The 26,776-nt window shown below is 39.7% G+C and overlaps 2 protein-coding genes across 4 annotated transcripts in view; one reads left to right on the top strand and one right to left on the bottom strand.

The window, feature by feature from the left end:
* The window catches only part of OLFM3 (olfactomedin 3), a 190,575-nt gene that overhangs the window by 84,037 nt on the left and 79,762 nt on the right, over positions 1 to 26,776 (bottom strand). The window lies entirely within an intron of this gene.
* On the top strand, positions 18,099 to 19,733 carry LOC120310251 (elongation factor 1-alpha 1-like). Its single transcript, XM_039348457.1, has one exon. The coding sequence runs from the start codon at positions 18,180 to 18,182 to the stop codon at positions 19,566 to 19,568; it is 1,389 nt and encodes a 462-aa protein (XP_039204391.1). The 5' UTR covers positions 18,099 to 18,179; the 3' UTR covers positions 19,569 to 19,733.

The raw sequence follows: 26,776 nt of genomic DNA, 5'->3' as shown, positions 1-26,776 counted from the left end.
TTGAGCCATGCTTCTTTAAGTTTTGGATTACTCAATTTGGGAAGATTTGGGACTTGTCTGATGCAAAACGTGTGTTCTCCCTAACCACTGAAATCAAACTCGGCTTTTCTCATACCAGCGATGAGCAAAATGTTTTGCTTTTGAGATGTTTTGAGTTGTTTTCAATTTGAATTAGGAAATGGGGCTGAAACATTTCTGAAATGAACAGAATGAGCCAAATAGCAAGTGGAACACTTCTGCACGGTTGGATCAACAGTTTCAAAACTGAAACAGGGCATTTCATACTCAAACCATTTTGAATTTGAACTATTTTGTGCACAGATATTTTATACTCATTCTCTATAATGCCACAGTCCAGGCTATATGTTATACTAAATCATATTCTTTAATGCTCTGGATAATTCCAGTGTTGCTTGTATATGAGATGTATGTGAGATAAATTAGGTACCATGTTTCCCCAACAGACCTACCCCCCAAATAAACCTCAGCTTAATTTTTAGGGGTGGGCCTAATATAAGTCCTACTCCAAAAATAAGCTCTAGTTTTGGGGCGAGGCGCATACCTAAAAATCAAACTAGGCTAGGGGCGGGGGTGGTGGAACCACTCTATGTGCCCCACACCCATTTACCATTGCAGCCAGCCTCCCATGGATTGATGGTTGCCTTGCCTTGCCGGCCCATCCTTCTGTGGCATCCCCTGGTCTGCATTTTGCAATCAGAGGCCTTTCCAGAAGGCTTCTGCAGCAGAGAAGCGAGCTATGGATTCAATCTGTAGCTCGGTTCTCGGCTGCAGAAGCCTTTCCAGAAGGCCTCTGATGGCAAAATGCAGGCTGGAGCTCCATTATCAGCTGCAGAATGAAGCTGCTCCTTCGGCCACAGAAGAAGTGGGCCGGCTGTTGGGTGGGGCTGTTGGTGCCACCGTCGTGAGGTTAGTGAAAAAGACAACCCCCTGAAAATAAGATCTGGTGGCTCTTTTGGAGGGAAAAAAATAAGACTAGGTCTTATTTTCAGGAAAACACGGTAGGCAGGCAGGCAGGAAGGCAGACAACAGATGGATATTCTGGGATAGGCTGCAACTTTGTAATTTCTTGCAACCTTCAACTAGTGGGAACATCTGCATAAACTGAAGCCCAATTCAGTGTATGTTTAGAATTACTCTATCATTGCATGCAAACCAGACCATTATGTTGATGAAAATGGATATTCTTTAGCTCTAAACAATCCATGGAAAAAAAAAATACAAGCAAAAAAGTTTCCTGTATCTGGATTAATCCCGATATGAATTTTAGAGAACTCAATTTTCAATCCAGTTAAAAGTAAAATTTTCAGCCAATAAAACCAATCAATAATATAAATTAGAATACTAATTCAATCTAGATTACTTACTGTAGTTTAATATGTTTACTTATCTCCCAATTATAGGCATCTGTAGAAGGGGCAAACATTACGATGTCACAATGCAAACCATGTGACTTATATACTCAAGTCCAATGCTGGGACATAAGAAAGCCCAAGGTCTGCAACATGGCATTGGTCTGTATGTTTTATCAGGTTTGTCCTTGTCATCATAGTTTGTATCAAGTATTTATGTTCCTAACTTCCTCTTAGATATTTTGGTTAGCAACCTTCCCCCATGCCCTTTTGAATATGAATAAATTAGAACAATTGTATATTCCAATTTCTAATTTGAAGCTATTCTCATTTTCAAGTAAACCTTATTCGGACAGGAAAGACAACATTATGCCTAGTTAGGTTGCTGGCACTGAGTAACAATACATAATATTTGTACACTCTAGAACGATGAACCAGGAATGCATCCCCCAGCATTCTATTACATGTAGATGTAGTGGTTTCCTATAAGTGTTTTCCACCCATTCAGCTCCATAGTTAACCTGAGTATCATGCTCCTAAAAATACAGTAACTATTCTTACAATCATCCCAATGCTAAAGCACATATCTCATATAATAAAAAGAGTGTGCGTGAGCCTTAGTTTATAGTTTGACAAATTTATCTATTTCGATTGCTAAATGCATCTTATCTGCAAATTAAATGTGCACAGACACACACATACTCATTTGTACTATGCAGTATGCGCAACTTTTCTTCCAATAAACATGTCTGTATGCAGTTTTGGAGTAAAAATACTGCATCAAAAATATGCAAAGTGGCCATTGAGTAAGCTAGCTGTGTTCAAACTTGCAAATAAGTCTTCAAAATATTGATAAGGTATGGTTTTTTTTTTATAAAGACATAAAAGTACTCTCTATCTCTGCTTTGCTCTAAAACAGTATTTCCTGACTTGAACTTTCCAAGCTGGCAGGAATAGCCAACACTCCAGAAGACAAGCTTAAGATACAGGAGGACTTTTGCGCTATCTAACAAAATGAAATTCAGTGGTGAAAAAAGTAAGGTTCTACATTTAGGCAAGAAAAACCAAATGTACAGGTATAGTATAGGGAAGTGATGGTGAACCTTATAGAGACCAAGTGCCCAAAAACTGTCCCCATCCCCATTCCGCCCCCCATCTCCTGCGCCGCCTGCTCGCAGGGCCACTCACTGCCTCCAGGGCTCGCCGAAGATCGCCCAGGCAGTCCAGCAGCGCTATAGCGGTCATGCCCTCTGCCTGCGCCCTGCATCATCAACTGTGCACAATGGGGTGTGAGGGCAGAATCTTGTCTACGCTGCCTAGCTGCCATGTCCTTGGCTGCACTGCTCCGCATGGGCCACGCTCAGGGGCGACTCTCCTTCAGGGGGGCTGCTGGAGAGGAGGGGGTCGTGGGGGGAGGCAAGGCTGGGGCAACAGCACGTGTGCCCACAGAGAGGGCTCCAAGTGCCACCTCTGGCACCTGTGCCATAGGTTCACCACCACTGGTATAGGGGGTACCTTGCTCAATAGTAGTAACTGTGAGAGGGATTTCGGAGTCCTAGTGGACAATCATTTAAATACAAACCAGCAGTGTGTTGCAGCTGCCAAAAAAGCCAACGCAGTGCTAGGCTGCATTAACAGAAGGATAAAACCAAGATCATGTGAAATATTAATACCACTTTACAATGCTTTGGTAAGGCCACACTTGGAATACTGCTCCAGTTTTGATCACCACGATGTAAAAAAGATGTTGAGATTCTAGAAAGAGTACAGAGAAGAGCAACAAAAGATGATTAGGGCACTGAAGGCTAAAACATATAAGGTTGCTGGAATTGAGTATGTCTAGTCTAATGAAGAGAAGGATGAAGGGGGACATGATAGCAGTGTTCCAATATCTCAGGGGCTGCCACAAAGAAGAGGGAGTCAAGCTATTTTCCAAAGCGCCTGAAGGCAGGACAAGAAGCAACAGATGGAAACTAATCAAGGAGAGAAGCAACCTAGAACTAAGGAGAAATGTCCTGACAGTTAGAACAATTAACCAGTGGAATAACCTGCCTCCAGAAGCGGTGAATGCTCCAACACTGGAAGTTTTTAAGAAGAGACTGGACAGCCATTTGTCTGAAATGGTGTAGGGTTACCTGCCTGAGCAGGGGGTTGGACTAGATGATCTCCAAGATCCCTTCCAACTTTATTTTTATTATTATAGAGCTTGGAGAGTTACATCACAGGCAAGGACAGGCAAGCAGGGATGATATGAGCAATATCTGGAGGGTGATTCAAAGGTTAAGAGTACATGATGAGATAAGAGAAGGAAACACACAAGAGCCATGGTGGCGCAGGGATTAGAATGCACCATTGCAGGCTAATTCTGCTAAATGCCAGCAGTTTGATTCTCACTGGCTCAAGGTTGACTCATCCTTCTATCCTTCCGAGGTCAGTAAAATGAGGACCCAGATTCTTGGGGCTAATATGCTGACTCTGTAAACCACTCAGAGAGGGCTGTAAAGCAACGTCCCCTGTCCTTTTGGGTACCAGGGACTGGTTCAACTGAGAGAGCTTTTTCTGCGGACTGGAGTGGGCCTGGTATCACAGGCTGCCTACGTCCTGTGGATGGGGCTTTCCTCTTTGTGCAGCCCAGTTTCTGGCATGCCATGGCCTGGTGCCGGTCCATGGACCGGGGGTTGAAGACCCTGCTGTAAAGCACTGCAAAGCAGTATATAAATCTAAGTGCTATTGCTAAGTGCTGTTGCTATTCTGCCAGTTTAGAAATCTATATGTAGTCCTGAGCACATAAACATAATGGAACCTGCTCATTACAGCTATAATGGATATAAAATGTTTTATGACTATTTGCAATGATTATTAAGTAAATCACCACTGTCATTAAGCCAATGCTACGGTTGTTAGATGAACCGATGGTTTGCTATGGGTATATTTTGCCGAAAACAGGAAGTAAGTTCTGATTTTCAACAAAACTGTCATAAAATGTGGTCACAAGACCACAGGACCCTGCAAATGGCCATAATTGTGGCCGTGTTGCCTGCACCTGAAGTTTAGTCACATGACTATGGAGGGCGGTCCAACCATCAGAACTTTGAATCTGAGTCATAAACAGCCCGAAGATAGGTCCATCCTAACTTCAAAAGGTCGCTTTATCAATGCCTACCTGTAGTAAAAATTCATGAAAATATTGAAACATAGCTACAAATAAACAGGTGGCTTCCAATTGGTTGCTGGTAAAAAATAAGTATTTCTCTTGCAGACTTTAAGAGGAGAGCTGTGTTAGTTTCTGAAAGGCAAATATCAGAAGCCTAGCATCTTTTCTGACTAATACATTTTATTAAAAGGCATAATCTTTTGTGAGTTGTAGCTTATTTCATCAGAGGAGCTACAGCTCATGAAAGCCTTTTGCCTTTTATAAAATTTGTTAGTTAGAAAAGATACTACCAGACTCCTTCTGAATATTCTTCTGTAGTGCTAGGGCTTGACTCTATACCAGGGTCTTCAAACTTGGCCCTTTTAAGATTTGTGGACTTCAACTCCCAGAATTCCTCAGCCAGGCATGCTAACCTAAAGATTGACTTTGATCTGGACATAGGCATGAGTTAGGAAAGATGTACAGATTTTTTTTGCTATTATTGAAGCCATGAAGGCACATAAGGCAACCACAATATTATGTTTCATGCTTCCTCATGTTGCCAGGAGGAATATTTGTAATAAACATTACTTATTTTTTAATCTTGTAATGAATTAGAGAAAATCTGTTCCATCAATCAATTTATTCTTTTTACCACCAGTTATGACAGGTAAAACCTGCAAAAAGTGGCCAAACATTAATAAAATACATTAAAACGTACAAAAATAAGTAAAAACATTAACAGTCTTATTAAAGTAAATAAAATATTAGAAATCATTGCCTATATTGGTCCTTGGAAGTAAAGTATAATGCATCACAATATATAAGAGAGGCTGTGAAGTGCCTAGTTCAGGTTTTGCAAAATTGGGAATTGATTACTGGGTACTATAGCTAACAAATCTATGTAAATCTCATCAAAGCAAAACATTAATTGGCCATTGACTATGCTGGTTGAGAATCCTGGGCAGGCCATAACTTTGGGAAAAATTTGCAAAGGCAAAATGTCATTATAAATATCTGAATGATCATTCTTTTAAGTCCATCTTTCCAAGCAAGGCTATGAGCAGCAAAGATTTCTGGTTATCTTTTCTCATTAATGCTCCCAAAATGACACCCAGGATGTTTGCAGATGGTGGGCAAAATGTTAACAAGAGGAATTCTTCAAGTACTTTTATGCCTTAAGTTCCCTAAAGCCTGCAGCCTGAAAAAAATGTGCAGTGTGACTGAAATGACACTTCTCTTATCTGTCATGTCCAGAGATATGGACCTGTTCCCTTTGATGACCATCATGTCTAGTTTCTTCCTTAGGCAAGTATTTCTCCCCAACCATTTTCAGCATGGGACAAAAATCAGAAGCTCTTTGTTGACTATCATATTAATTCTAGCTAGCATAGCCAGAATTCAAAGGAGATGGAGTCCTGCAATACTTAAGAGGGCCAAAAATTTTCATCTTTGCTCTAGAACAGAGGATCTCAACCTTTTCTTCACCACATACCCCCTTTAAATACATTTTGTGGCTACGGACCCCCCAAGACTTAACTTAAGATTTACAGTAAATCAGTGAAGTAGAATATTTGTAGATCAGGGTTGGAATGAGGGGTCCTTGGTGTTCTCTGAACGTGCTTATTTTCTTGCAGACATTTCATTACCTTAAGTAGGTAACATCATCAGTGCTAGTTTGCTTAAGGGGGCTTAAGTATTCTTTGGTTGATTCTAATGGCTCCTTGGCAGTTTCAGATCAGCACAGATTAACTCCAAGGTCAACTTCAGACCAACAATCATGTAAGCAATACCCCAATCAAGAAACTGCCGAAGAGCCATTAAAAAACAGCCTAACCAAAGAATCCCAAAGACCATCCCCACCCAGATAGACAGGCAAGACACCAGAATATAAACTGACAGCAAACAGCACTCCTTAGGTCGCGCTGATGATGTTACCTAGTTAGGGTAATGAAACGTCTGCAAGAAAACAAGCAAGCTCAGACAGCACCAAGGACCCCCATAATATTTCTTCAAGTCCCTGTGATGACATTGTGGCCCCCCAAGGGTCCGCGGATGACAGTTTGAGAACTACTTCTCTAGAATATTGTAAATACTATTGCAAGATTATCAGTAATAATAATTTTGTTTAGTGCTTTATTAAAAAAACTACGAAAGAACACCCGCCCCCCAATCACAATAGCAAAAAGATAAAAGCTTTCTGGTATTTTTTTGTGTGTGGTTTTATACTGTTTTTATATAGTGTTATTGCCTGTACATCATCCATAGAATTATTATGTAAAATACAAGCACAGTAAGAGAATAAGTAAGTCCTTAGAAATGGCTGAGTAAATATAAAGAGAAAGCTTCGCTTTTACATTTTCTGCATAGTATAACCTGACTCTAATCCTGACTTTCAAATATTTTGGGATTTTGAGAACTTTCAGAATTCTATACGTTTGGAGAACACCAGGTGTGGTGAAGGTAATTCTAGCAAAACATTAACCAGCTGTGTTCAGAAATAATATCCAATTACTTTGGGGAAGTATATCCTAATTTCAATCTGCAATCTAGTGTACCTACCTGCCAATGTATTTCATCAATCTCAAGTAAGCTTCTTTTAAGAAGTTTCAGAATAACAGATTTGGAAGGGATCTTGGAGGTCATCTAGTCCAACCCCCTGGTCAGGCAGGAAACCCTATACCATTTCAGACAAATGGCTGTCCAGTCTCTTCTTAAAAACTTCTGGTGTTGGAGCATTCACAGCTTCTGGAGGCAGGTTGTTCCACTGATTAATTGTTCTAACTGTCAGGAAATTTCTCCTTAGCTTTAGGTTGCTTCTCCCTTTGATTAGTTTCCATCCGTTGCTTCTTGTCTTACAGTTATGCAGTTTATGGTTTTGCACATCACTGCTTGAAACCTCTGCAGAATTTTTCAATTAATCTAAGCAACCATTTTTAATTTTTGTTTGTTGTGCAATGCAGAACTTCCATAAAGACTATTAACATTGAATTGCTGAATTCATGGCTCTTTGGGAGAGAGAACTGGTGAGTAAGCAGACTTTCAGATTTGGGGGGTATAACATGTCAGTGTAAGAAATTTTTATTTGAACTATTTCAGTAAAATGCATAATCCATTGTGCAAATTTTAAAAAAAACAATTACTCCCCACTGTAATTTATGTTAGGATCTTATTTAGGTTATGTAAATTCCATAAATATCTTAACATTTAAATAATTCAGTGGACATCCACAGCAAAAGGGAAAAAAACCTTTCTGAATAGACTGTGTTACTGTTACATAATAAACTTTATTTAAACACATTCACTTACTAACTTTTTAACAACCCACCATGAGACAGAGCACTGGAGCAGAAATAACATGCATAGAAATATGTAGCTTTAATCCTTGACTGGTATGTTAAAAAAAATAGCAAATGTTTCCCATATGTATTTTACAAAATTGAACATACAATTCCCAAGCATTTTTGTTAAAGATCAGCTAGAAAGCATTTTGCAATGCTGGATCAATATGCAGAAAAAATAAAATCACTGATTCACTGGCATTAGTAGTTTCCAACTCTTTATGGAATGAATGCACACAAAATACTATTGCTGGCTGTATTTATGTTTCTTTTGAGTCTGTGTTTGACTGATGGAAACTGAGTAGTGAATTCCCTTTGATTGATCCAGGAAAAATGCAAGAATGCAGATGCTCAGTTGAGTTAGTTCAGATTTAAATGAGTCAGATACTCCTAGTAAGAATTTGTGGTTAAATGTCATTTAGAGGAACAGTAGTAAGGATTGTTAGCAAATTGGTCTCAGCATTAAAACCCATTTTTCAAGCCCTTAAATAAACTCTAATTAAAATGATAGCAACAGCACTTAGACTTTTATATCACTTCATAGTGCTTTATAGCCCTCCCTAAGCAGTTTACAGAGTCGGCTTATTGCCCCCAACAATTTGGATCCTCATTTTATCAACCTTGGAAGGATGGAAGGCTGACTCAACCTTGAGCCTGCCAGGATTGAACTCATGGCGGTGAGCAGAGTTAGCTTGCAATACTGCATTCTAACCACTGCGCCACCACAGCTCTTTGATATCAAAATGAGGACAACACATTGTAAAACATCTATAAGGTTCAGCCATGGACTAGAGGGAATTGGGACTCAATCAGAGCCCTCTTTTCTCCCTCCTTGTACACTGGCCTGTGACAAGAATTAGGAAGTCTATAGTTATGTCTTATTTCTCCATTTGTAATGGAATGTGTGAATGACCTTGGGGAAAGAGGGGAATCCACTTAGGAATTGGAGAAGAAAGGCAGAAGCCCCTAGTGGCTCATAAATCAGAAAAAGAAACCTAGGAAGATCCTTCCCTAATGGACCAAGCAGTTAAAAGCAGAAATGGAAAGTTTTTACTTTCAGACATGCAAGATTCTATTAATTAGCCTCACAATAAAATTTCCTGTCAGGTTTACTATGGAAGGCTGACACTATCTACCTCTCCTTCTGTTCATTCATGCAAGTAACTCACTGATAAAGCAGAGTTCAGCATTCCTTGATTCATGGCAGTTGTCTTTAAGCAGTTGGGGTGTGTGCATGTTTGTTTGTAATGGTAGGGCTTACTTGGGATGATATGGTTTTGGTTTCTCTTTCTCTTCCCTCTTTTTTCTCCTTTCCATAGTGCAGTGGTGGCGAACCTATGGCACGCGTGTCAGAGGCGGCAGTCAGAGCACTCTCTGTGAGCATGCGGGCCATGCCCCGGAGATGGCAACCGTCCCTCTTCAACCAGACGCCTGCTAACTTGCCGAGGTCCCACGTGGCCAGATGCATCCCAGCACCCATGCACTCGCTGGCCTCTGTGTGTGGGGGCTGATGGTGTCAGGCACCTCACCTTGCCCTGTGACAATGGCACCCCTGCCTTGGCTCACCTCACCCTGCACGACGAGCCTCCTGCCCATCGCCCTACCTGCCAGAAACCCCCAACCTTGCCCAGCCCCCATAGGCATCCCTCCCCACGAGAAACATCGAGGTGATCACACCCACCTTGGCCACACCCACCCAGTCTGCCATGACCACCACAACCATGCCCACCCAGTGGGCCATGCCCACCTGGCACCCAGAGAGAAATAAGTGGGGGCACTCGGTCTCTAAAAGTTTTGCCATCACTGCCATAGTGAGAATGATCCAGCTGCTACTTGGAATTCATCTTCTTTCCAGTATTCCCAATGCAGTATTGATCCATTTCTCCATTCTGGAGAAATTACTGTCATTTGTGGTCACAGTTGCCTCAAAGTAACAGTGCAGCCTAATCCTAAGCTAAAAATGAAAAATGAGAACTTGATTGGGGGCTAAAAGGATCCTTCCTTGCCCTGTGTTTTGATTAGGACTGGCTGCGCTCTGCATTTGAGAATATGCTTCTTGTGTACTCTTATATTTGCATTATCAAAAAGAGTATAGAGTTATAAATAAATAACCCAAGATTTTTACATACAGATAGTCCTCGTTTAATGATGGGTCATTTTGCCACTGTTCAAAGTTACAATGATCATAGAACGGGCGATTTACAGCCCATAAAACAGCCCTGGCCATCATAAATGGTCACTGACCCCCCCCATAGTCAATGAACACATGTTAGGTGGATCAGCATTACGGCTTGTGGTGTTTCACAGTCATGTGACCTCAATTCACAGTGGTTTTTTTTTTACAGTTTCTAGAAATAAAATGGGCATTCAAATTAATGGGTTTACTTAACATTCGCGACATTCACTTAATGACTGCAGCACTTGCTTAACAACTGCAGTGTTTACTTAACAACTGGGGTGTTCACTTAGTGACCCTGCCATTCTCTTACTGACCCATGGCATTTGCTTAATGGCCACAGTGTTCAAAATAATGACTGCCACATAAAAAAATGGAATTTTACTTCTAGTCACGAGTGCCTTGACTTATGGCTGTAATGATTTATGACCGTATTTCCAGGCTCAATTACAGTTGTAAATCTTCTGTTATGAATTATACATGTTTTTGGAAAACTATATGATTTCTTGACATGTAGTTCAGGGATTTCACGCTAAGTCATCTATGGCCTCTGACTATGGGCTCAATTTCTTAGTTTCCCCAGAATTTAATGTAGCCCTAAAGATTTGGCTCAACTGATGGACTATTTCAGCTGGTTGCATTTCCATGTATTTATAGCCTCTTTTCAACAATAAATTTACAAAGCATCAATTTTAATGATTGAGTCATTCTGTAATATGAAACCAAGTTGTCTCTCTTGGATTAAGGTACAATATTGGATAGAGAAATATTTACTTCTGACACTCGGTACTCCATAACTCTATTTCTGGAAAAAAAATGCAACAGAATCTTATTTCCTATAGAATGGTGATTTCTTGCTACATTTCTTGCAGGGGACTGGAGGCTAAAACATATAAGGAACAGTTGCTGGAATTGGGAATGTCTAGTCTAATGAAGAGGACAAGGGGGGACATGATAGCTGTGTTCCAATATCTCAAGGTCTGCCACAAAGAAGAGGGAGTCAAGCTATTCTCCAAAGCACCTGAAGGCAGGACAAGAAGCAATGGATGTAAACTAATCAAAGAGAGAAGCAACCTAGAATTAAGGAGAACTTTTCTGAAGTTAGAACAATTAATCAGTGGAACAACCTGCCTCCAGAAGCTGCAAATTCTCCAATGCTGAAAGTTTTTAAGAAGAGACTGGACAGCCATTTGTCTGAAATGGTATAGGATTTCCTGCCTGAGCAGGGGGTTGGACTAAATAACCTCCAAGGTCCCTTCCAACTTTATTATTATTATTTAAACTTGTGGAGAATTCCTTTTCTTCCCCAAATAATTTTATTGAGGATTATATTAAACCAGACATGTCAAACACAAGGCCTGGGGGCCAGATCCGTCCCGTGAAGTGATTTCATGTGGCCCATGAAGCTATCCTGGAAACAGTGAAAGAATGGCCCCCGCTGCCTTGGCCCTGGCCCAGGCTGGCCAGGAGCCAATGAACAATTTTGTGGTGGCCATCTATGCTGAAATGCATTCAGTCTTAGCTCCACAAGGCCATCTGGAAACAGCGAGGAACCAGCTCCTGCCGCATCGGCCCCATCCCCTGGGTGCATGCTGGGGAAGTGTCACCCTTTATGAGGAATGAAGAAATGCACTATCCCTGGAAGTGGCCAGCAAATGGCCCTCGCCTACTTCACATATCCGGCTTGATGGGCTCCGCTCTGGTCCCACCCCTTTCTGCCAGAGACCATCAGATCTGTCCCACTCCTGCCCAGGCTCCCACAGTCACCGTTGACACGAAAGATGTAGAGCTGGCCACGCCCACCCAGTAGGCCACACCCACTCCATCCACTCCCACCCAGTAGGCTGCACCCACCCAGCCCCCTGAGGGCAACCGCAATGCTGAGGCGGCCCTCAATGAAATTGAGTTTGACATCCTTGTATTAAACAATTACAACTAATATGACAACCTAATGCAAAAAATACATGTATATATGAAAAAGTGCAGAAAAACTACAAAAGAAAACAAGAAAAAAAAGGAAAAAAAATAGAAGAAACAAATTAGAAAAAACTTCCCCCTTCATCCACAGCAAGTATAATCAACTTTATCACTGGACCTTAAAATGCAACCAAATACTTTTTCATCCCATATCCCAACCCACTTTATTTAAACCCATCTCCCAGTCAGAGTTAAATAACAATTTCAATATTTATATCTTCATAATTAACTTTAAAATCTTTCTTTAATTCAAATTTATCTGAACTCTTAGTCCATTTAATTTTTTTTCCTGAAATTAACACGGTAATTACTCTTTTTGCTATATATTGTGAAAATGGAAATTATTTTCTTTGAACACATAACTTTCTTTCTAAATAGATAGAAGAGCAACTCATACAGCAAATACCAAACCTGTGGTTCTAAAGGTTCTTCAATTCTTGGTAAGCAATAAATTCCAAAGTGATTAAAAAGATGAAGTCTACTCAAATATTGAGTTAATAAAAGGCTACATTAACAGCACAGAGCATGATGGAATCCTGCAATTCCCAGCAAGAGACTGCAAATATGTCAGTTTCTGCTATCTACTCACAAAATTCCATTTGCCTGGAGTATATAGGGTTAAATCTCAAGATCTGTCTCTAATCCAGAGAGAATTTTTAGCAGTCTAAATCCAGTATCCAACTGTTGACAGTAATATCTCCTGAGATTCATGGAATGTCAGTTCTCCATTCCTCACTGGATATGACTCCAAGTGAAGAATTCATTGAGAAGAATAATGCAGGGGAACTAATGTACCTTTTAGTAATTCACAGTGGCAAATCTGAAGTCAAAGAATAATTTTTCTGCTACATGACAAACACTGCATGTGTTAGTGAACCTGACCATGCAGCATATAGAAGAAAAAACTGTAAAACCTCACAACAAAATCTAAGATTTCTTCAAATCAACTTTTGAAATGACAAGACAACCTTTCAGAAGTTGGGGAAAAACACTATTTTTCTGAGCAACAATAAAGGTGCAATGCTTTGGGAGAAGCATGAGTAAAATAAGTAAGAAAGTGTCTGTTTAACACTCTTTAAAATTATTTTATTACACTGCAGAGAAATGTCATTTGTAATTCAGAGAAAGAAACAGAAAGCAATAGGAGAAGTCTCATGAGACAGTAAAAATGATATTTTCTCTTTCCCTTTTCATATTATCTTGGAATACACATACAATAAACCTTGCTTGTGGTTACCAGATGTTTTTCAGGTTTTCAGAAGGATGAAAATATTATTGTCTTGCACATGTCTGCTACCAAAAATATAATTTCAAATAAATAGATTTTTTCAATGAGAAAGTTAAAAAATCCAGTTTTCCTTCATTGATCTCTTATTAGGGAGGGCTTCACATTCTTTTCTCAAGTGATTTTTGATTCTATGAACAGATGGACCCCTCTTGGGTCTATTCTGAATTTACCATTTTCATGAGTAATTTTTGGAAAAGGCATGTCTGTTTTTCAAGATTTTACTCCCAGCTGATAATGTTCGAACTGATGATTTCATATATTTCTCCTAATGGAAATGGAGTTTTAAGTTTATCTGATCCGCATCAATTAAATAAGCACCAGTCAGGATAGAAAATTATTAGAAAATAAACCCTCTGATTTTCACCATAAACCATAAAAACAAGATGAGGTTTTAGATCTGAAATGTGTGCAATTGTTACTTAATTTGGCAACAAGAAGCAGGACAGGTCAATCCCCAACAGAGAAAGTTTTCACTTCCAAATGTATGTTTGAATATTTAAACCAATCAAAAGGAACATTCAAAGTCAGAACTCATGGAAAATGGGAATAATGTGGCAGATCTGCTCATCTGCTTACAAAACAACTGGTTGTGTAATGAGGGAGTTATGTAGCTACCAGGAGAGTTTCACCCACTATTCTGGCCTCCATTTAGTTTGTTCTGATTCTTTATGTTATGTGTGAAGCTGATGGCAATAGTTATTGTGCCTTGCTTCTATCACAGCTATGTGGTGTCTTATTTATATTAGAGAGCAGGTGCATAATACTTAGAATAGTCTTCAGAGAAACCTCCTTATGGTGTGTGTTTCTGCACATACAAAAAAGGGATGGAGCTTGCATTGCGGTGACAGAATGCTCCTTTTACATTTTGATGAAAGGCTCCAATCCTGAGACTCTATACTTCTTCTGTTGATTAAAAAAAAAATAATCTCAAATTCCCTTGTTCCACTGTTTTATTCACATACATACCAGAACATATGACAATACCCAACTGATACTGGCTTGACTTGAAAAGCAGATTAGATTTGCTTTTGGATGAGAGACTGTCAAGGTAATCTTCCGAGGTGGCAGATTAAACAGAGATTTTTCTTTTAATCCCCAAAGAAACTAATGTCACTTCCAGTAGTCTAAATAAAACTACTTTCATTGAGATTAGCTGTAATAACAGAATCTTGCAAGTCTGTGCAGTATCTCCTCCTCCTCCTTATAATTCAGTGAAGTAGGAAAATGCCCCTCTCAGTCACAAAATGTTATCTATCTGCGGTGGACTTAAAATATGTCTTACCCCTGTCACCCTGAGAATGGATGTTATTTATCTCTGTCAGGGTAATTTTTCTTCCTCTCTACATCTTATACCAAACTACTTTTTTTAAAAAAAAAACCTCTTTTGAGGTCGCATCCATAAAATCATTATGAGACCTTACCTTATCCTTCTTGTGAACTGTTGAATAAAGATTACTAAGCTTCCCTTTTACATTTTCCTACCTATTAATTAACTCAACTGTCTTTTCTCTAAATCAGGGGTCTTCCAACTTGGCCCTTTTATGACTTGTGGACTTCAACTCTCAGAATTCCTCAGTCACAAGTCTACAAGTCATAAAAGGACCAAGTTTGAAGACCCCTGCTCTAAATCATTCTTCCCTCCCATACTGTCATAGAAGGAATATAATCCTGTAGTGACTATCGTGAGTTCTTCTGAGTAGGAAGGAAAGAGAAAGATTCTGAAGCAACAGAGAGGGATAGTGGAGAATCAGCTATTGCATGTAAACAGTATGCCAACAAATTGGAAGAATCCACCCCTGGTACTAGATTTTAAGATTACTCCAGGAAGTTCAAGATTCATTGCCATAATGGGGTAAGTGATGCAAAATTTATTTTATTTGCATAGCCAGAATGATTTCACTTGGTTTGAAGAATAATTTCTCAGACACTCCAGAAGATATTTGCATAAATGACTACTGTTCATGTAGGCAAGAGCCAAATCAATCAAACCCTACATACCAGAGAAAAATTTTGCTTTTTTTTTTTAAAAAAAGAAAGAAATGCCTAAATAGGGGCAGGATGTGTGGAGATTCTCTAATAGTTTAAGCTCACAATAGTCTCCACCTTTTCCCCCTCAAAAAATATATTATAAACTGCCCATAGATTTTTGCAGGTATTTTGGATGTGATCAAACATTCATCCCATTTGTGGGGCCCTTTATTTGTCTGCTATATTTTCATTTTGTCCTATTACTGATTTCTCTCCTTTCTTGCTGTCAATGAAGTTATGTAGCTAAAAGTGATTAGCTACATAATCACCCCAAATTGCTATTCCAAAATATTTGGCACCACAGCACAATGGCCACTGTCCATGCACCATATAAGGGCCAAGAAGCATATTTTAATATTTTCCATGTAACATCAACCAGCTTAAACCACAGATTGATTTGTTTTAACTGAAGAAGGTGCAGTACTGTAAAATCTTTGTACTTTTAAAAAAAATGTGCAGAAAAACACATTAAAATTATATCAGATGGTCTTTCCTTTCAATGATGCATACTGTAGTTAGTGTTACTTTCCTCAATGTCTCAACAGGATTCTTTTTCTTGAACTTTTGAAACCACCTGCATTTATTCAAATGAAGTTAATTATTAACACAGCAAATGATTAATAAACTCAAACTTATTTATTCAGTTGATAATCCTCTGAATTACATAACTTGGCAAGGAGATTCTTTAGGAAACAGTCCAATCCCTGAAGATTTAATTTAAACTAAGTCTTATTCAGTTCAATGGCCGTTTATCATGAGTAAAAGTGTGTATAGAATTGCAGTCTAACTCAGCAGCTAAAAGTAATCAATGATATCTTGCTTCAAATCATCCTAGTACTGGATAAATCTTTCAGTGTGCTGGCATATCAGTTTTATAAAAAAATGAATGTTCAGCCATGCCACATTTATCTCTTTCACAATCCCCATCTATCTCTCCCAACTATTTTAAAATATAGGGTCAATTATTTACAACTGTTTATGGGGTTGAAGCATCAGATCAATGACTTCAAACAAAAATGTCAGTTCCTCAAAATGGACTATTTTTCATCTTTTGGTATTTCTAAATTTAGATTGGAAAAATGAGGGGGTGATTGTGGATCAGTCAACCACTGGACTGACTGTAGACAATCCATTATCATTTTCACTTTCTGTAGCTCTGAGTGATTAGTTCAATCATGGTGGAGTGTTTCTTTAGCACGCAAAACCTATGAAGAAATTCATTAATGTCAGAAGGAAAGATTCTTCTGCTTATGAGTAACACTGTATGAATATCAATACATTTTTAAATAACTTTAAGATAGTTGAATTTTATAAGAGTTAGATGTTGGTTTCATGCTTCTGTTGTTCAATATTCTTTAATATTTTTCTACTCCAGGGGTGTCAAACTGCCGGCCTGCGGGCCGGATGCATCATACCAAAACCGCTGGCAATGGGAAAAAACTAGCAATATATCGCAATATGTCACATGACGTTGTGAGTTTGACACCCGTGTTCTACTCTAAGACTGAATACTGTGATCAGCAGAAATCAGCTAAACACAATGATGTCTGTGCATAAGAAAGAAAGTGCACATTTTCAGGCACTGTGTACCAAGTAAAATAAAATAAAATAAAAATATGACTGAAATCTCACAAGATTGACAAAGTTCATGAGATCTTGATAATTAGGAAAAGCCATCCCAGCTCCAATGGAAAGGCTTAAGTTATTATTAAAACATTTATTTTTCTCCTTCCCCTTCTCATTTTTATGTTTATCTTATGCCACAAAAAATTGAAAGGGAAGAGAGAAATAGAGGAATTCCAATCACATGACAGTCTAGCCATTGAGCTCTATGGTCACACTGTCCATACTTTCTATCTTCGTTCTATGTGGGGGAAGAAACTATTCCATTTAACCCAGCCATAAGATTTCCTTCTTCAAGTATTGAAAGCAAGTAAGGTGGAAGTTAGTGGAAGTTCTAAATCAGTGATGACAAACCTTTTAGAGACCGAGTGCCCAAACTGCAACCCAAAATCCACTTATGCATCGTTGGGTGCCAGGTGGGTGTGGCCCATTGGTCAGGTGTGGCCAATTGGATGGGTGTGGCCCATTGGGTGGGCACGGCTGTGGTGGTAATGGCAGACTGGGTGGGACTAAAAAGTTCAATCAATCAATTCCAACTTTGCAAGATCTTTTTTTTCCCACGAGAAGTTGAAATTGATTGATTGAACTGATTGACTGATTGATTGAACCTTTATTTTTTACACATGGCGGAAGAGGCCTAAAGCAAAAAGGTTTTATAAAACCCAGCTGAAGGCCTAAAACTGGGTTGATGGTGCACGTGCCCACAGAGACGGCTCTGAGTGCCGCCTCTGGCACCCGTGCCATAGGTTCGCCACCACTGTTCTAAATGGAAGCAATGCAACTTTTTAATTCTTGATGTAAAAATCCTCAACAAATAATTTAAGCCAGACTCAGTCAGCACTGGCAGGGCATGGCTGGTTCTTTCTCACATCTTATTTTAATTCTTTGCTTCTCCACCATCCTTCAATACATGTAGAAATGGATAGGAAGCTACGGTGTCATTAAGGACTCTGGCAAATTTGAATATGCATGCAGTTCCCTCATGCCTTAAAACATCACAAAAACTGAACATCAAAGTCATACCTGAAAGATTTGGCACAAGTCACATTTTAAAAGATAAAAGAGAATAAAACTCAGGCTGTAAAGCATTAACTAAGTTCAGTGTCAAAGAAAAGAGCAACAAAGAAAAGAACCAAGGCTTCTGTTGTCAAAAAAGTTGACATTGCTTTTTCGCTACGGATTTGCCGCTGCTTCGGAGGACCTTTATTGGAGCCGACGGAAAAGCCTTATCTAACCACCCAACATGGGAAAGGAAAAGACCCATATCAACATTGTTGTCATCGGACTCGTCGATTCCGGCAAGTCCACCACCACTGGTCATCTGATTTACAAATGTGGTGGAATTGACAAGAGGACCATTGAGAAGTTTGAGAAGGAAGCTGCTGAGATGGGTAAAGGCTCCTTCAAGTATGCATGGGTATTGGATAAGCTGAAGGCAGAACGTGAACGTGGTATCACTATTGATATTTCACTCTGGAAATTTGAAACCAGCAAGTATTATGTCACTATCATTGATGCTCCTGGACACAGAGATTTCATCAAAAACATGATTACTGGTACATCTCAGGCTGACTGTGCTGTCCTAATTGTTGCTGCTGGTGTTGGTGAATTTGAAGCAGGTATTTCCAAGAATGGACAAACCCGTGAGCATGCCCTTCTGGCCTATACTCTGGGTGTAAAACAGCTCATTGTTGGAGTCAACAAGATGGATTCCACTGAGCCACCTTACAGCCAGAAGAGATATGAGGAAATTGTCAAAGAAGTCAGCACGTACATAAAGAAAATCGGCTACAATCCAGATACAGTGGCCTTTGTGCCAATTTCAGGCTGGAATGGAGATAACATGTTGGAACCTAGCTCTAATATGCCCTGGTTCAAAGGATGGAAGGTGACTCATAAAGACGGTAGTGCTAGTGGAACTACACTGCTGGAAGCCCTGGACTCTATCTTGCCACCAACTCGTCCAACTGACAAACCTCTACGCCTGCCACTTCAGGATGTCTACAAAATTGGTGGGATTGGTACCGTTCCAGTCGGTCATGTGGAAACTGGCATTCTAAAACTAGGCATGGTGGTAACATTTGCTCCAGTTAATGTTACAACTGAAGAAAAATCTGTTGAGATGCATCATGAGGCCCTAAGTGAAGCTCTGCCTGGTGACAATGTTGGCTTCAATGTAAAGAATGTATCTGTAAAAGATGTCCGTCGTGGTAATGTTGCTGGTGATAGCAAAAATGATCCACCAATGGAAGCTGCTGGATTCACAGCACAGGTTATCATCCTGAACCACCCAGGCCAAATCAATGCTGGCTATGCCCCTGTTCTGGATTGTCATACTGCTCATATTGCTTGCAAGTTTGCCGAGCTGAAGGAAAAAATTGATCGTCGTTCTGGTAAGAAGTTGGAAGATTGTCCAAAGTTCCTCAAATCTGGAGATGCTGCCATAGTTGACATGATTCCAGGCAAGCCTATGTGTGTTGAGAGCTTTTCTGACTATCCTCCTCTGGGTCGTTTTGCTGTGCGTGACATGAGACAGACCGTTGCTGTTGGTGTCATCAAGGCTGTTGATAAAAAAGCAGGTGGTGCTGGCAAGGTCACAAAGTCTGCCCAGAAGGCTCAGAAAGCTAAATGAAAATTCTGTACAACTGCCACCTCAGTCTTAATCAGTGGTGGAAGCATGGTCTCAGAACTGTTTGTCTCAATTGGCCATTTAAGTTTAATAGTAAAAGACTGGTTAATAATTACAATGCATCGTAAAAGCTTCAGAAGGAAAGGAATGTTTGTGGACCATTTGTTTTGTGGCAGTTTCTAAGTTATTAGTTTTTAAAATCAGTAATCTTTTTTAAATGGAAACAACTTGACCAAAATCTGTCACACATTTTGAGACCATTAAAACAGATGGCACCTTGATCCACAAAAAATGTCTCGTATGGATTCAAACTTGCAGCCTAAATGTTGGAGATGTGGTTGCTTGGATGCTACTTATTATCATATTTGGTGGTTATGTAAAAATATAAAAGCTTTTTGGATTAAGATATGGTGGAATATTCAAAGAATTTTTAAAAGAAGGATAAAATTTACTCCACAATTGTTTTTGTTGGGTATTGTTTCCGACTGTGACAGTAAAGAAACTATATTAATGTTAAATCTAATTACAGCAGCTAGGTTGTTAGTAGGGCAATGCTGGAAGAAGGAATCTTTGCCTACTTTGCAAGAATGGTTTCTTAAAGTTTCCTATTTAGCGGAAATGGCAAAGATTTCGGCTTTTTTGAAAGATCAATCGCAAGAGAAGTACCTTTTGGTATGGAAAAGATGGATAAATTTTATACAATACAAGTATGATATAAAAAAATATTACTTAGCTTTTGAATAATTTATATTTAAAGTTTAAAATATTTTTTAGATATTTTTTTCTTTTTCTAATTTCTTTTTTTTTCTTTTCTTTTTTCTTCTTCTTCTTGTTTCTTTTCTTTTTCTCTTTCTGTTTTTTTAAGTATTGGTGTAAAAGTATTTTATGATTTGTTTAGTTATTGTAACCAAATTTGTATATGGTTCATTTGTGTTTAAAATTTTTTCTTTTAAATTTTAATTAAGCCTGTATTCAGCTCTGGGAAGGGTTGGGGTGGGTTGGGAGGGTTGGAGGAAGGGAACTTTTTTTTTGTAAAATTTTAAAAATTTTCAATAATAAAAAAAAAAGTTGACATTTATACACAAGAGGGAGTTATAAGAGCCGAGGTGGTGCAGCAGTTAGAGTGCAGTACTGCAGGCCACTTTATCTGACTGTGTTCAGCAGGTCAGCGGTTCAAATCTCACCGGCTCAAGGTTGACTCAGCCTTCCATCCTTCCGAGGTAGGTAAACTGAGGACCCAGATTGTTGGGGGCAATGTAAATATATATATATATATATATACATTGCTTACTGGTGTACACCGCTTAGAGAGTGCTTGCACTTAAAGTGGTATATAAGTCTCATAAATAAATAAATAAATAAGTTATATCAGATATAATGGATTCCCCATGATTTTGAGATGTGCAGACAGAACCTTATGAACCTCTTCAAGAGAACCCTAAAAACAGCCCTGTGGAGATTGAGTATGTTCAGCAACAATGGAATGCTAACTGTTGTAGTATGGATAAACACACAACTGGAAGGGAGTAGAAACTGGAATGCTATATCCTGGAACATAGCATGGCAGATCGTTTGGAGCCAGGCCATGGTGGTGTTTTAAGTCCCACAATACTAAGATATTTCTTATATTAACACTTGTGTCTAACACTTAATATGTTGTTAAGAAAGGCCCATACGCTTTTGTTATAAAGACGAGCCTGCAACTAAACAGAGGTGATTCATTCCAGTGTGGAAAAGATAGCAAAATGCCATCCTTTACTGAAATTTAGGCAAGACATGTCCCAAACAGAAGGGATTAAGGTGAGCTTCTCAGAGAACCTTTTGGGACTAACACTGTCTTCTTCTAATGCAGGGGTTCTCAACCTTGGCAACTTTAAGACTTGTGGACTTCAATTCCCAGGATTCCTCAGCCAGCTTCTGGGAGTTGAAGTCCACAAGTCTTAAAGTTGCCAAGGTTGAGAACCCCTGTAATGCGTCTGCTTTTCCCTGTTAACACTTAATCATTGCTTAAGAGCAAAAGTTATAAAAATATTCTCCATGTAATACCTTATACTGATTTTAATTATGCTAAAATTAAGTTGTACAGCAGTTAAGTTGTAAGTTATTTTTTTTTGTATATAAGCATAAACACATCACTGAGTTCCCTGAGATGTTGTTTACAGATCCTATATGCAGACATATAGATTTCTTTATTTCACTGATTTTAATTAAAAGGGGGGGAAGGTTGAGTTATTTTAATCATTTGTCATGGCAAAAATTCAAGTTTATTATATCACCCAACTCGGTCACCTCAGCAAAGCCTTTTGGTGTTAAAAGTAAGCATCAGTAGCCCTCGACTTATAACTATTCATTTAGTGACTGTTCAAAGTTACGACACTGTAAGTAACTTACAACTGGTCCTCACACTTACGACCATTGCAGCAACCCTATGATCATATGATCAAAATTCAGACACTTGGCAATCTATTTACAATTTACAATGATTTTAAAACCCCAGAGTCATTTGTGACTTTCCTAGATGACTTTCTACAAGCAGACTCAATGGGAGAAGCTGGATTCATTTAATGACTGCATGATTCATTTAACTGCAGGGATTCACTTAACAACTATGGCAAAAAAAGGTTGTAACATAGAGTGTGACTCATTTAACTGCCTTGCTTAGCAATGGAAGTTTTGGTCCAGTTGTAGCTATAAGTCAAGAACTATCTATACTCAAAGATTTTGTGTCTCACTGGCTGAAATGGAGAAGTTTTATCATATGCTTATGCTAAAAACATTTTCATCCTTGAGTCAAGGAAGGAGAAAAGGTGGCAGTTTTTTGCTTTCTTTCTTTACATTGATACCTGATGCATGATTCTTATATCTGATGGGTTCTTCCTTCAGAGAGAACTTAGTTTTGTTTTCTTTTAAAATCCAAGGAAGAAATGAAAGGCCTTTGCTAGCTTCTGGATTTGGAAGGGAATCATGATTCCTATCATCCAGAAGATGGTGGACCTTTTAGAGACGGAGTGCCCAAACTGCAACCTAAAACCCACTTACTTATTGCCAGGTGCCAGGTGGGCATGGCCCACTGCGTGGGTGTGGCTGTGGTGGTCATGGCAGACTGGGTGGGTGTGGCCAAGGTGGGTGTGGTCACAATATTGCTCGTGGGGAGGGATGCCTGTGGGGGCCAGGCGGGTTGGGGGAGATCCAGGGGGTCTCTTGCAGATGGGATGGTGGGCAGGAGGCTCATACTGCAGGGTGAAGCGAGGCAAGGCAAGGCAGGGCAGGGTGCCATTGTCGCAGGGCAATGGACCAGGGGCCGGGGTGGCTGCTGCCTGACACCATCGGCCTCCGCACACAGAGGCCAGCGAGCGCATGGGGGCCGACAGTGTCCGTCAGCAGCCATAGCCTGCCGGCCCCTCGACTGGTGCACTCTGGGGCTCCACAGCCCACTCCTAGCAGTACAGAGAAGCCACCTCTGAGCTGGACGGTCGGCTGACAGCTGAGGAGGCAATGCAGTGGGTCGTGCCTGGGAAAAGGAGAGCATGTGAGGCCAGGAGGGATGGGACGGGGGGGGGAGGGAAAACAGTTGTGCTGGGATGCATCCAGCCACGTGGGACCTCGGCGAGTTAGTGGGCGACTGGTTGAAAAGGGACAGTTGTCATCTCCAGGGCATGGCACGTGTGCCCACAGAGAGGGCTCTGAGTGCCACCTCTGGCACACGTTCCATAGGTTCGCCACCACTGTTCTAACCTATTCAAGGTATAAGACAAGAATTTAACACTTACATATTAATTCATATTCTTCTAATTGGTCCATAAGCTGATTTGATCTTTTTTTCTGCATTAATTTCACCACAATAAAAAAAAAACCCTTGCATTTGTAGTCACCATATTTCTTCAACTCCTTCCTTTTAAAGTTCTCCCCAGTCTGCTTTTAGGACACTCCAACTTTTCTTTTCCCATTTTCTTTCCAAGTGCTGAACAATCCTTTACTATCCTCTTTTTCTATTTTTTTTTCTGGGCAAAAGAGGTCAGATCTATTATTTGTGCTAGAGATGCTGTAGCAAAATGCTTTCTAGTCCACAGCTTGCTCAAGGACAAACATTATTTTCTCTGAATCTTGCTGCATTACTCTCTTCATGTTTATTTATTTTATGTATAATTCTAATTCCCCTGATCGATTTAACATCCTCAGTTTAACATGTGATTCTAATTCCCCTGATATATGCTTTGAACTTGCTTTAGTTCAACCCTAATAAACAAGTTACTACCACTTTTTAGAGCTTTATTTATGGTCTTTGAGTATAAATCTGTGTACCAGATTTTCTTTAAATGCCTGTAGTTCAATGTCACCGAATACAGCATTTGTGTGTTCAATTTGTGCATGTGTAATGCACAAGCACACATGGAAATGAACACACTTTAGAACAAAATCTTGTTATATTTGTTAAAATAACCGAGTTTATTTTTCATTATTATCTGCATAGAATATTATAGTGCTGAGGCAAAATAACAAATTGCTTTCCTTAAGCCTGTTAAGATATTATCACCCTCCCAGGAAACAGGATTAGAGGAACTAATTCTACTTTATTGTAAGGCCACATTAACAGAAACTTGTAAGTTTGAAGATACAAACTACCAGCCTCCACTTTTAACTGCTTGATCCATTAGGGCAGGTTCTTCCTAAGTTTCTTTTTTTTATTACCCTTCCACTTCTTCTGTCTCATTGTTTCTTTGCCAGTATCTCTTCCCTTCTTTCTTCAAGGTCATCCATCCATTTCATTATAGACATCGGCAGAAATAAAATGCAAACAGAAACTGAAACTCAGATTACGTGAATAGATTTGCATGGGTCCCTTTTTCCTTGCATGCTTTGATTTTATAACATTTTTCTGTAATTGTAGATATCACATTACTTTTTAAAAAATACATGCTTTTATTAGGCATTTTAGGAACATACATAATCAAGGAAGGGAAAAGAACAAAAAAAGTGGATAAAAAAAGGATACAAATGAGCAAATAAGGGCTTAACAAATGCCACGGAAATAACAATTTTCCAGTGTATCATCTGGGTTAGAATTTCTAGTTACTGTAATCAGATTGTAACCATTTAGTTTTCATGCACTTCTCATTGTGCATCTGTAAGACTTCTACTGTATAACAAGAAGCTTTTATGAGTAACTAAGACAAGCGATAATCTGTTGGGTCCTTATTTCAGAGATATTTCAGAGATATTTCTTTACCTAAACCAGTGATTCTCAACCTTTTTAATGCCGCTACCCCCAACCGGTCGTAGGTCGAGGACTAAACCGGTCGTAAGTCAAGGACTAAACCGATCGTAAGTTGAGGACTACCCAACCGGTCGTAAGTCGAGGACTTTCCCTGCCCGGTAGTGCCACGCATGCGTGGTGCCATCCCCTGCACCGGCCGAGGCATAGCTGGCAAGCGGCAGAGACAAAGAAGGCCGACCACCGGCTGGGCCACCAGCTGGCCCAGCCCAAGGGAGGTAAGGCACCCGCCAGAAAAGGGGAAAAAATGGTAGACAGCCTTGCTTGGCGAACCCCGTGAAATGGTCAATCGACCCCAAATGGGGTGGGGACCCATAGGTTGAGAACCACTGACCTAAACAGAGAAACAGAATGACCAATTCAGTGTGAGTGGGAATGACTTCTGCTTCCTACCAGCTTGATGGCAGCTGACATTCCTCTAGCAACTAATGGTTGTGTTGTAGAAATAAGAGACTTGAGCCAGCTCTTTGGGGAAGGGAAGGTTTATTGCGCAGGTTCAGAGAGCTAAACAAAGCAAAGGGTATGAACGCCGAAAGGGGTTCTGTAAAACATATTTATACTCTTTAATATGTATACATTTCCTGATCACATAGTATTCCTTACATGGCTATTTTCTATACATCCTTGTCTCAGCATATTAAAGAATACCAGACAGTTTTGACCAAACACGTACTTCTGTAAAAACAGGATATGGTCCACATAGAGCAAAGTTAAATTGGTCAACAGCTGCAAGACAGGAAACCTTCTGAAGACCCAGCAGTTTTTTTTAGAGCAACAGTATTTTTCCACTTTAGTTGGACAGATTTATTTACCTCCAGAGGGCTAGGAAGGGACTGGTTTATTAAACCTCCAAGTGGCAGCATTGAAGCAACCACGAATTTGCCAAATTTTAATCCCAGAGCAGTCATGAGTCCCAGATTTTGGATACATTCTGTAAGTTAACCCATTTAATGCACTGTTTCTCCCAGTTAAATGATACACTTTAGTAGTATACAGATAATCCCAGCACACTGACATTATTCTTGAACTGTTTCTTTGACTTCAAGATTGCTTCTCTTAAATCAAAATGGGTACAGTTCATCCATATTCTCTTAATGAAAGTAACTCAAATTTTGTTATAAATGGAAGGAGAACACACATTGGCCGTCACTTGTAGTAGAAATCCAAAAATGGCTTTTCCCCCCACTTCCAATAAAAAACATATTCTAGTAGATGGAAGATAAGAGTCAAAAGCCCCATATAATGGCCAAAAGGTTTACTATCTAAAAGAACAATATGCACAGCTTTTAAAGGATATTCATAGGCCAAGTCTACATTTTTGATTTTGAGGCAGCAAAACATGGAAATCCAAAGGAGGCTACCTACCAATATATTCAGTATTCGATCTTTATGGACCTACTATTTGCTTGCTATGGTCGAACCCTTTTTGGCATAGCATTTCTTTGATCTGTCTCTATGTAAAGTTCTTTGAGGTGCCTCTCAGTTGCAAGATAGGGCTATTTTCCCATGGTATTCCTGACCCAGAAAGGATTATTATATCAATCCACACGTCTCTCGGCAAATCTGAGAAAGGAACGTATACAAGTAGTCCTCATTCACTGACTGCTGGTTCAGAAAGTGGTTGAAGTTATGATGCCACTGAAAAAGGAAACTTATACCGGGTCATTGAAATTGTAGCCACTGTAGTCGGTGTCCCTGAGGTCATGAGATTGTGATTTGGATTTGGGGCAACAGGCACATATTTTCAACGATCACGGCATCTCACAGTCATGTAATCTTCATCTGTGATCTTCACAGGTGGCTTCCAACAAGCAAGGTTAATGGAGAAGCTGGAAAGACATTGTAAGTCATGGTCATGTGACATTACACTTAACAAACCACAGTGATTCGCTTAACCACCACAGCTGCAGCTGAGGTAATAAGTCGACATGGTAATGTG

The sequence above is a fragment of the Crotalus tigris genome, unplaced genomic scaffold, assembly GCF_016545835.1.
Source record: "Crotalus tigris isolate CLP2741 ecotype Arizona unplaced genomic scaffold, ASM1654583v1 scf7180000018155.2402879, whole genome shotgun sequence".
Lineage (NCBI taxonomy): Eukaryota > Metazoa > Chordata > Lepidosauria > Squamata > Viperidae > Crotalus > Crotalus tigris.
This window is presented reverse-complemented; position numbering and strand designations above follow the sequence as displayed.